This window comes from Macaca fascicularis, chromosome 9, assembly GCF_037993035.2.
Source record: "Macaca fascicularis isolate 582-1 chromosome 9, T2T-MFA8v1.1".
Lineage (NCBI taxonomy): Eukaryota > Metazoa > Chordata > Mammalia > Primates > Cercopithecidae > Macaca > Macaca fascicularis.
In genome coordinates this window covers 111,611,547-111,623,740 of record NC_088383.1, presented here as the reverse complement: position 1 = coordinate 111,623,740, position 12,194 = coordinate 111,611,547, and the positions used below count along the sequence as shown (strand labels likewise).

Sequence of the window (12,194 nt, the reverse complement as noted above, 5' to 3'; positions counted from 1 at the left end):
CTGATGGACTGACATCATTACTCTTTGGGTATGCCCATCCAACCAGTTATAAATCAACCCAACCTTCCCATCACCATAGCCCTCACCCTCCTGGATGTTCTCCGGACATTTCTGTCTTGCCTATAATGCTGTCAGAATGTTCTCAAAACATCTTGCTAAACCCCGCCTATATATGGTCTGCAGTACTTCCTTTATCTGCTTGGGCAGGTAAGCATTTCTTTTTTTTCTTTCTTTCTTTCTTTTTTTTTTTTTTTTTTTTTTTGAGACAGAGTCTCGCTGTGATGCCCAGGCTGGAGTGCAATGGTGCGATCTCGGCTCACTGCAACCTCTGCCTCCCAGGTTCAAGCAATTCTCCTGCCTCAGCCTCCCAAGCAGCTAGGGTTACAGGCACCCACCACCACACCCTGCTAATTTTTGTATTTTTAGTAGAGACAGGATTTTACCATATTGGCCAGGCTGGTCTCGAACTCCTGACCTCAAGTGATCCGCCCGCCTCGGCCTCCCAAAGTGCTGGGATTACAGGTGTGAACCACTGCGTCCAGCCAGGTAAGCATTTCTTTTTAGGCAATGACAATGTTGAGTCTACTTAGGGGTCTTTGGAAAAAATTAAAAATAAATAAATAAAAAGGCAATGAGGATGGTCTGGCAAGCCTGGCTCTTTCTGACTCTCAGGACTCGCTCTTTCCCTTGGAGTGTTCACAGCCTACTTGCTGAATAATCTAGTTCAGAATTTTCGCTGAGAGTGACACCACGCTCACTAGTCTAGAGAGTGCAAGATGCTTTTTGCATCTTGCAACTTCTGAGTACTTCCAGTCTGCCAACACCTCTCTCCCATTCCCTCAAAGATTGCTGACACCAGCTTCACGACTCTTGCCTGCCAATTCTCCTGGTGTTCTGGAGGCACAATACATGTGAGCCAGGAGAGCTGAAATAATAGATTCAACTCTCTTGTCAATGCCTGTGGGACCCTTCCTGGTCTGATAAAACCATTTGTTTCAATATGGAACCATAACAGAACTTGAGTAAATTTTGCTTTCTCTCTGCCACTGATAAACGATACTCTGTCCAAACAATTAGGTCTAGGTTTTCTTCTTCTTACTCCAAAGAGAAGTACAAAAATAAAGTCCTTTTTGCTGCTCATTGCACTTTTTTTGCAAGACTCAGTTCTTGAGTTTCAGCTTTTCTTGACCCTGTTCTTTAAAGTCTATGCTGACATAACATCTCTCTCCTTCTAGCATTTGTTCCAATTCTTCCAAATTGAGTTGTGTGAAGTATTCTCTACAGACTTATGCTGGTCCCTGGAGGTATTAGACCTCTTTTTGGTTTTCAGGGGACTATTCACAATAATAAGAGACATCTTTTATTGAGCACAGACTATGGTACTGGGTCCCATGCTAAATCCTTTGTATAGTTTGCTTCCTTTCATTTCCATCACAACTCTATAAAGAGGCATTATTTTCCCCATTTTACAGATAAAGACACTGAAACTCAGAGACTTAAATAACTAGCCCAAGATCAAACAATGAGTAAAGAGCTGAGACAAAACCCCAGTTCTCCTTGATACCAGCAAAAGAGTAATTATAATATTTCTCCTTAAGAAACTCCCATCTCTTTTGAGTGGTCTTTTCTTCCAGGCTTTCAGGACTATGAAGACACATCTATCTTTTCCTTGAATTCTTAAAAGAACTGCCTTCCTGGAAGACAGGGCAGGACTTCCCAAAGGGTATTTGATGGAATTTTAAGAGAAGCCTCTAGAAAAACAGGTACGGCAAAGGGTAGATGGAATATGCCCCATCTCAGATCAGAGATTCACAAAATGTTGGCATTTTGGACTCTGAGGAGGACGATAGAGGGAAAATGTACTGGTTTCATTTTGTGTAAACCAGCATTTTCCAACTGTAGCCAGAGAACCCTCTTTTCACTGAACACCCAAGAAAATCCCCTAAAATGTTGCGGGGACCTCCTCTGGGGACTACTGGCCCAGGGTTTTCCCTCCTGACCTCTGCCTGCCCAAGCTGCTTTCTCACAGGGCTCACACTCCCCGCTGGTCAGAATTGGGTCCACAGCCGAGTTCCCCCCGATTATCTTCTGTGCCCCTGAGACAGACGCTTTCCAGGGGGCTGTCAGATGATTCTCCACAGCTCACCCTCAACTCTCAGCCTGAGGCTAGGGAAGCTGAAGTTCCCCTGGGCTTGCCTTGGCACTAACTGTGTGCTTTTTACCTGGCATACATCATCCTTTCTTTTCACTGGGCAGAGTAAACTATAACAGCTCATACAATACCTTTTTCTTTTTTCTTTTTTAGCGTTTAAAGGGTCAAAGGGTTTCATGAGGGTCGTTACAATAGTCACTGTCTTCCCATGCTCCCCTCCTCAGAGACAACTGTCACCTCTGTAGATGATTCTTTCATATTTCCTTAATTTTTTTTTTTTTAGACGGAGTCTCGCTCTATTGCCCAGGCTGGAGTGCAATGGCGCCATCTTGGCTCACTGCACCCTCCACCTCCTGGGTTCAAGCGATTCTCCCGCCTCAGCCTCCCAAATAGCTGGGTATAGGCACCCACCATCATGCCTGGCTAATTTTTTGTATTTTTGTAGAGATGGGGTTTTACCATGTTGGCCAGGCTGGTCTTGAACTCCTGACCTCAGCCTCCCATCCTTGATATTTTAAATATACTTTATTTTTAATTCCTGGTGTTTCCTTTTCTTTTTCTTTCTTTTCTTTTTTTTTTTTTTTTGTTTGAGACGGAGTCTTGCTCTGTCACCTAGGCTGGAGTACAGTGGCGAGATCTTGGCTCATGCAACCTCCACCTCCTGGATTTAAGCGATTCTCCTGCCTCAGCCTCCTGAGTAGCTGGGATTACAGGCGCGTGACCGTGCCCAGCTAATTTTTGTATTTTAGTAGAGACGGGGTTTCACCATGTTGGCCAGGCTGGTCTCAAACTCCTGACCTCAAGTGATCTGCAAGCCTCAGCCTCTCAAAGTGCTGGGATTACAGGCATGAGTCACTGCGCCCGGCCTGGTATTTCCTTTTCAGGCTTTACCTACTGACTCCCCACCATGGAAGATGAGCTTTTGGCTCTCTTCCATACACCTTCCCACTTTTCCAGGATAACTGCACCGTCAGTTTGTGTGGACTGGTATTAAGTGTTTAAATTATTTGACTATGTCAATGCTGTTTATAGCTGAGCCATGTATTATATTAATATACTTTTCCTTTTGTCATAATTTTCTATTTTCCTTGGATTTAATACCTCTCTTAGTTTTCTATGTGCTTATCACCAATTAAATCAGAATTACTATTACTGGCTGGGCGTGGCGGCTCACGCCCATAATCCTAGCACTTTGGGAGGCCGGGTGGGAAAATCACCTGAGCTCAGGAGTTCAAGGCCAGCCTGGGCAACGCAGTAAAACCCCATCTCTACCAAAAGTACAAAAAATTAACCGGGCATGGTGGCGTGTGCTTGTGGTCCCAGCTACTCAGGAGGCTGAGGAGGGAAGATTGCTTGAGCTCAGGAGGCAGAGGTTGAGATCACACTACTGCATGCCAACCAAGGTGACAGAGTCAGACCACATCTCAAAAAAAAAAAAAAAAAAAAAAAAAAAAAAAAATTACTCTTACCAATGGTCCACACATCTTCCTCCCAAGCCATTCAAATACACCAAGTATTTATCAATTTTATTTTCTTGGAGACATTTCTCCAGAGGATCCTTCCAACCTGCTCCCACCTGAGTTGGCTGCCTTCCATTCCTGCTATACTGTTGTCATCTGGGATCATTCTCCCTTTCACCCTGGATTCTCCTTGCCTCTTTCTCATGTTGGATCCATTTCCTACCCCCATATGTCTTCCTCACTTATTCGGATGGAGTGTATCCTCTAGCTGATTTCACTTTATTTTTTAGTATCCCTCTCTCAGTTAAACGGTCTCTCCCGAACTGCCACCTTCAGGGGTTTCCAGGCAAACTAAAATACCACCTTTCCTCTGTGCGCTGGCATGCAGGTGTCAAAGACCCTGTTTCCAGTTACGTTTTCTGGTGAACTGGCATGTATCCCTCCACCTTTATCCTCTTTTACAGGCAATACTCAGTGAAGAGGCTCAGATCTAGAGTCACACCACCCAAGGTTCAAATCCTGGCTGACACTTAATCCCTGCAGTCTGATGCTAGATAAGTTCTATAACCTCGTTAAGTCTCAGTGGTCTAAGTCACAAGACAGGAACAAGGGCATCCCACAACGCAAGGCCTGGCACAAGGTGATGTACAATAAAAACTGCCCACTCAGCCACAAGGACCAGCCCAGGATTCCTTCTATATTGAGAGCACCACACCAAGGGGTGGTTTATGGGCTGGTTTAGAGGTGCAATTGATCTAAATTGACCTATTTCATCTTTACCACCTGTCTATATAATGCATTCTATATTTGTATTTCTCACTGCATGAGGTGACTTTTTATAGATCCTAATAAACCCTCTCCTTCCAGTGTCAAGGTAGATTCCTGATTTCTAGTACTGTACAGTTGATAGTACATGCCCTGATCACCCTACCTACACATAACAGACCAACAGAGTCTCAACCATGCTTCCCCTCCACCCTGGTCTCTCTGAATGGAAAAGTCTTACTTTTTCCACATTCGCCTAAAGGGTATTGGTCCCATTCAGTCAGTGGCAGCAGGGGTGGAAAGGAGAGGAGCTGAACCATTGAGACTCCTTTTAGCCACAATCCCAGTCCTATGAGTCATGACGTCTGCAGTGGCCACACGACTTGGAGCCTTCTCCTTGGGGACGCCCAGGAACAGGAACCAGGGCATCAAGCTTGGCAACTATTCACAAGTGAAGTGGATTTGGCCTGCTGAGCCCAGCCCAACCTCTAGCTTCTGCCCCTTGCCTGGGAGATTCTTCCTTTTGCTTTCTGATTGCTGACGAAAGCTCTGAACTTTCCAGAGAAAGAACCACCTGCAGGTCTCCCTTTAAGGCAGAACTGGAAAAGGGTGTGGGTGTGGGATGGAGGGAGAGGGGACCAGCTCACCTCTAAAGTTCTTGTTAAGCACAAGGCTGTATAACCTGGTAATTCTGACAAATTTTCTCATAAGGACAACACAGGAGTAAAAGGCCATAAAAGGTGAATAGTAAACACCAATAACCAAATGACAAAATACAGTATTTTCTTTTTTTGTTTTGAGACAGGGTCTCAGGATGGAGTGCAGTGGTGTGATCACGGTTCACTGCAGCCTCAACCTCCCAGGTCCAGGTGATCCTCCCACCTCAGCCTCCTGAGTAGCTGGGACTACAGGCACGTGCCACCACACCTGGCTAATTTTTTGTATTTTTTGTAGAGATGGGGTTTTGCCATGTTGTCCAGGCTGGTCTCGAACTCCTGGACTCTAGAGATTTTCTGCCTCAGCCTCCCAGAGTGCTGGGATTACAGGTATGAGCCACCACACTCAGTTTAAAAATGCAGTATTTGGCAGGGCACAGTGGCTCATGCCTGTAATTCCAGCACTTTGGGAGGCCGAGGCGGGCGGATCACGAGGTCAGGAGTTCGAGACCAGCCTGACCAACATGGTGAAAATCCATCTGTACTAAAAATACAAAAATTAGCTGGGCATGGTGGTGTGTGCTTATAATCCCAGCTACTCAGGAGGCTGAGGCAGGAGAATCGCTTGAACACGGAAGGCAGTGGTTGCAGTAAGCTGAGACTGTGCCACTGCACTCCAGTCTAAGCAACAGAGTAAGATTTCACCTCGTCTCAAAAAAAAAAAAAAAAAAAAGGCACAATATTTTCATTGGGAATATCCCAAAGGTAAAATCTGATCATGAAATGGTGTGACAGAGTATGGCTAAAGAAGTCAGGGTGAGTAAAATCTGCATCAAGGTTAGGGGATTTCCTAGTCAACTATTAACTCCTCTGGGCATGAGGGGCCGCCATCCCCAGCCCTGCCCTCTAACTTGGGTGGGAGATTAGTACCCCTACTCTCCTGAATGAGCTTGCTCTACCCAGAACCCCAGCTTTCCTTTTTCTGAGACACTGAGTCATTTCCTTTCTCTAGCTCTTACCTTTGAGCCTTCCTTTTCCCCTCCCTGGAGAAGTGACTCACTGCTGAAGTGTTGGGTGACACCGAGGATCAAGGATGGGTGATAAAAATACTCCTGATTGTGCAACTCGAGGGAGGGGGATGCAGCGTTTGGACTGAGAATTCAAGCACCAGCGAGGAATTCTGAAGTTGGGGTGTTAACAATGGCCGTGGCTTCATCTCTTTGGGGAAGTGGAGCAAAGAACGGAGTTAAAACAGAAATTTACCCATGCCAGACTTGCTGTGGAGCCCCTTGCTCTGCCCTTTGAAATGTGTATTTCTGAGAAAGTCCTGTAAAGGTACTTGGCATGACAACACGGATCACTGTGAGGGAGGCAAAAAGGAGCCTGCTGTCCAGGAAGCAGAGAGCAGAGAGGCCTAGGCTGTTCCTCTCATCAGCCCTGCAGAGTCTGGCTGGGGCCCTAAGAGAAGGGCTGTTTCTTTCTGGGCTTTCTTTCCAGTGCAAACAACTGTACTTCCCCAGTGTGGGAGTGTGAGGGAAGCCAACGTGACAGAGAGGGCTCCAGGCTGGCCACTGCGCTGCCAGGAGAGACCCCTTGAAGCAGGGTTACCCAATACTGCCCTTCGTGCGAGCGGCACCAGCCACAGCCCAGCTGTTTCCCCCAGATGGAAACTCACCTTCCTTCACCCCAATTCACTGGTAGGTTGGATGCAAACGAGATATTTTCTTCTTCTAATTAATCTTCATGGACCTCATAGGCTGAGCAAAACAAAACACAATTTTCTCGAAAGGATGACTCCCTGACCAGGTTACAAGGTATTCAAGATGGGAATTAGAGGCAGCAAAGTCACCCCAATCAAAGGCCAAACAGACAGGTGCAGAGACACTCATAAGAGCACGGAGAAATCTATGTATATGTGTGTGTGTGTATGTTGGGGAGGTGTTGCAAATGAGAATGTTACAGCAGAGGAATTCGTGATACAGAATCTTAATTGTCCAGGAAATTAAGGCCAAAAAATTTTTTTTACAGGTCTTGAAAGTTGCTGGTGTGATTCTAGAAGACTGAGAATCTCAGCAGTGATGGTGAGTTCGCTTTTTAGAGGTGCCTCAACTACAAAGTGCTTCTCCCAGAGTCAGGAACTTTTCCCCTCTAACGTAAGGGTGCACACATGCATGTGCCCTGTCCCCCTCTGGGAGGGCACAACTCAGAGTGCTCCCTAAGGGTCCCCAGCCTCAGGTGGTAAGTCACTTGCTGAGGGAGGAGGTGGTCCTAGAATACTGATGCAGGTTCCCAGCATCTGAGCAACAGTTTAGAGAAATACAGGCCAGGTATGGCGGCTCATGCCTGTAGTCCTAGCATTTTGGGAGGCCAAGGTGGGAAGAGGATCACTTGAGGCCAGGAGCTCAAGGCTGCAGTGAGCTATGATCTTGCCACCACATTCCAGCCTGTGTGACAGAAGGAGATCCTGTGTCAAAAAAAAAAAAAAAAAAAAAAAAAGACAGAAAGACAAGAAAACCTCTACACACAATTCACCTGACCGCACTGTGCACTGTAGAGAGACCAGACTCCGTAGTTCACGCTGACCAGGTGACCTCAGAGAGGATGCCCAGGAACTTTTCCCTCCTCAAATCCCTACAGATGTTGGCAGGCCCAGTCTTTAAGCCAGGCTGTCCTCATGCGGCACAAAGGAGCTGCTTCCCATCCTTCCCAAACTCACCCGAGCAGGCAGTGGGAAGGGAGGCGCCAGCAAGCTGAAGGAGGCTTTTCTCAACTGATCATCTTGGGAAAAGCCAGATACAAATTTCATGGCTGGAATGCAAGGGTTGTGAAATGCTGAAGAAGCCCTGAAGAGGGCCAAGGACTCTCCTTCTGGGAAGGCAGTGGGAGGAGGGCTGGCAACGAAGAGTAGGAGAGGAGCAGGTTACCCAGGGGGCCTGCCTTTCTGGAAAGGAAGAAATAGACCCTCGAAATGGAAAGAAATCCCCTTGCCCTGAGGTGGTAGAGGGGCCAGAGATAGGGTTGTTTTAGTTTCTGTACATGAAGAAAATAAGGCCTTGTGTCACAAAATAATTTTGGTATAAATGAGCCAATTATGACATAGCTTGTTATTTCTGGGATTTGGAATCACCGAGGCTCATGGCATCTCCTAGGAGTTATTTAACTCCCCTACAGTTTAGTTAAATAAGCCCAATAGGCTTCTAACATGAGGCTTTGGCTTTGTCCTTGGTGCCATGTGAGAGGTCCCGATTCATGCTGCAACTAGTTAGATGAATTCTACCAGTAAGGGTCATTATTTTCTCGGAAACACAGTCTGATGTGTCCCCCATGGGGTCCCTGAGAATAGGGTAAGGAAGATTACATCCATTTTAATGGCTGATAGATGGCTGTAAGTAAGCGCAACCTCTTTCTAACCTTGGACAAGATACTTATTAGCCTCTCTGTACCTCATCCATTAAAGGGGGATATGTAAGATTATCGACCACAGGATGGCTATGAGGATGAGATAAATGAATGGCAGCAGATAGTAACTGGCACATTACCTAGCACAGAATAAGCACTAATAATGTTTTAGCTGCTGCTGAAGTGTGAAAAGAGCAAGTGCTTGATGCCCCCAAGTAGGCCGGCACCCAGCTGCTAATGCCCAGGCTTGATCAGCTGCTCTGAGCCTCTGATCTAGCTCTGTATCTTCCTCAGACCACAGACAAAACCAGGAAGACCCATGCATAAGAGTTTCCTGGCCCAGAAGTCCTGACTAAGGGGAAATCAGACCAGCAGACAAAATATGGCCCACGCTGGCTGCCCCCGCACAGGGAGTGGAGCAAACAGTGGTGCCAGCACATTTTGGGTCAGCTTTCTCAGTTGCAATCCATGTGGTGTATCTGAAATGGGGTCAGGTCCCAGAGTGGGCAGCACAGATATTAACATCACGCTCACTGAACTGAACTGAGTCCATCATGATCGATCCTGAGATAACAGGAAGCTTGAGTCTGACAGGCTTAAGGGGTGTGTTGGAGAATGTTCTTGGCAAAGGAGGAGGAGAAACCATTTCTCAACCAATTGCTAACAAATGGGTAACCAGCACTGACAGCCTCAGAGGAAACATTCTAATCCCGTCAGACTGCAGATCCTGGTGCTTCAGAGACCTGACTGGGCACTAAACCTTCAGGAAGGGGAGACAAACCCGGCACCTCAAATCTTTTCCCACCCATCTCTCTGTATCTCAGCTAACTCAAGCCAAAGGGTAGAAGCCACAATCTCTCTGCCTTATGTCTACAGAGACCCCCTGGACCAGAACCAATACCCTACTGCCCAGTTAGGGTGTGGGCTGAGTCTGGGCTTATGTGTATATCTAGGAGGCCAGAGCCTTGTGCCCCCTTGCAATGTCCAGGGGTGCAGTAGCTGGAAGTGCTCCCAAGCCAGAGAGTGAGATCTCAGGCCTGTTCCAGATACACAAGAGGGGCAAGAAGGTTGTATCTCTGCAGGAGCTTGTGCCCTTCTGCCTAGAAACCCCAGGCTTCCAGAGGCAGAGAGCCATCTGGACTGAGACTATCTCCATGTTATAGGCCTTCCAGTACCTTTGGCCTCCCAACAGTGCCAAGGAGGCCCAAAGCGAGAAGCCAAGCTCAGGGAATGGGAAGGAGTGTAGACCTGGGACAGGGTCCAGACTCACAGGTAGAGAGCTTCCATATGTCGTATGACCTTGGTGTGGCCATCTGCTGCTGCCAGGGGATGATCAGGATGCCTCGAGCCAGCTACTTCAGGGCAGCTGGCTGGAGAAACCCACAGGCCGGAGTTAAAAGCTGCTCTGAGGTGGCGGTAGAGGCTTCTCCAGGCTTTTGCCAAAGAGCTCAACTCTCAGCACAGCCCTGTTCCCAGAGTAACTCTAGTCCAGTCAGGTCTCAGGAGGCAGCCTGAACTTTAACCAGCCAGGCCTCCCCTGTGCTATATCCTCTTGAGTTCCTTCCTCTGCTTATTAAAATTCTAAGGCGTCCTGAAGGTCAATGCCATGTTCTTCCTCCTCCAAGATGCCCTCCCTAACTACCCCAGATCCTGTGGACCTGTCTTTTTTGTAGTGCACTAAAGTGTTACTATTTCTGGGAACCATGATCAGCAACTAGAGCTAGAATCCAGAGAAGCAGCCATTTCCAACAAATCACATCGACAGCCAGACACACACTATTAAAAGGTAATTGTTTCACTCATGTTCTCCCAAAGGAAGAGCCTGTGCACCCAAGATGGCCCCCTGGGCCCAAGCTTGTCAGACAGCAAATGTGTAATAAAGACTTCGTAGAAGAAGGCTAGATCACCCTGGTCTTGCAGGATGATTGACCTCCCTTTCAGCCCAAGGCACAGCAATTTCCTCCCTGGCAGGCAAGGTTCCTGCTTTGGGCTGCCAGCCCCCTAGTATCTCCTGCCAGCAGCTATTCCCTAGAGCTGCCCTGGGACTAAGGGCAGAGGAGGGTGCCCAGTTCCAGCCCTGCCCATCACTCATCCCCTCTATCAGAGGAAGAGAGGTTGGCAGGAAGCGGATCTGACCTCTGGGGTGGCCACAGTCTCTCCCGAGGGCTACAGGGGCCCCTGGACAGGCAGCAGAGGCCTGCAAAAGACTTCCTTTCCCTTCCCTGGGCCCCAGGGAAGAGAGGCAGGAAGAAGGGCCTCAGCCGCAGGCATCCAGCATGGGGCTGGCCAGAGAGGGAGGCCCCCCGGGTTGCAGCTATCAGCCGGAGACCAGGCTCCAGGAAGGAAGGAAGGGCAACTCTGGCCGAGACCGAGATAAGGAGGGAACCGTGCTCAGCACAATGGGCTCCCACAAGGCTGGGAGGCCCCAAGTCAGATTTCGCCCCAACCTGGCCTCCTGTCTGTTCACACGGCTCATGTAAATATTTACTGATGTTTATATTCACGGTCTGCTGGGTCCCCTCTGAGGCCCTCTCCTATGACCCACAGATAGATCTGTGTGCCCCAGACCATGCCTGCCCTTAAGCCTAGAGATCCTGGGCCCATCCAGCAAGGGCTATGTGCATTGTTCTCTCTCATGCAATCCACAGGAACAGGCCCTTCAGGACAAAATCATCCTCTTGTTCCAGTCCATGGACACTGGGGAACTTACGGGGCCCGGTCGTGGGCGAGGCCATTCTGCCGCTGAGGGTTGATTGGCGGAAGGACAGGTTTGCTGTTGATCTCGAGTCCTCTCCTCAAGGTCTCCCGGATCTGCTCTGTGTCTGCAACGACACCACTAAGTTGCCCGGTGGCCCAGTGGGCTCCCAGCAACTCTCACCCTGCTCTTAAAACTTGGCTCAGCAGAGGTGCTAAGAAAAACTACCACATTGGCCAGTCCTGAGCCCACTCTAGGCATCCAGACGTGAGTGCTGAGTGAGTACAGATTGCGAGGGGACAACTGTGCTCTTAAGAAGCTCTAGGTTCGGCCGGGCGTGGTGGCTCACGCCTGTAATCCCAGCACTTTGGGAGGCCGAGGCGGGCGGATCACAAGGTCAGGAGATCGAGACCATGGTGAAACCCCGTCTCTACTAAAAATAGAAAAAATTAGCCGGGCGCAGGGGCGGGCGCCTGTAGTCCCAGCTACTCGGGAGGCTGAGGCAGGAGAATGGCGTGAACCCGGGAGGCGGAGCTTGCAGTGAGCCGAGATTGCGCCACTGCACTCCAGCCTGGGCGACAGAGCGAGACTCCGTCTCAAAAAAAAAAAAAAAAAGAAGCTCTAGGTTGGAAGAGTGCCATTCTTGTAGAATCCAGGGGCAGCCTCTAGAGTTCAGAAAAGCGCTCTCCACCATCGTTTTCCTTCCTGTGTCACAGGCCCGAGGTTTACCCTTAACGTGGCTCTGCACAGTGACTGATTACTGGGGATTCTGCCCACTGAAATGGATGTGAGTGAAGGCTGCAAGTGCCCTGCCATGAATGGGCAGGTGCCTCTCACACACCTTTCTGGGTTCTGGGTGGTCAACTAGCATCTGGTCTTGCCACCCCTTCCCCTTGCATTCAAGTCAGTGAGACGAGATCATCCCTCCACCTTGGTCTATCCCAGGAAACTCTGCCTCTCCATGGAGGGGCAAGGGCCAGGAAGTGAAAGAGTTCCCCTGGTGGGATTATTTCTTTGTAAGGTGCTTTGCTGGTCTTTGGGCTGAAGCTTACTAGTCTGGTTCCCTG

At 48.6% G+C, this 12,194-nt stretch overlaps 1 protein-coding gene across 4 annotated transcripts in view; it reads right to left on the bottom strand.

The window, feature by feature from the left end:
* SUFU (SUFU negative regulator of hedgehog signaling) overlaps positions 1-12,194 on the bottom strand; it is a 132,898-nt gene that overhangs the window by 22,866 nt on the left and 97,838 nt on the right. For all 4 annotated transcript variants that reach the window (XM_005566312.4, XM_005566314.4, XM_045362197.2 and 1 more), the window contains exon 8: positions 11,143-11,254. In XM_005566312.4, coding sequence (XP_005566369.1) covers positions 11,143-11,254 — 112 coding nt within the window. The remainder of the gene's footprint in view (positions 1-11,142; positions 11,255-12,194) is intronic.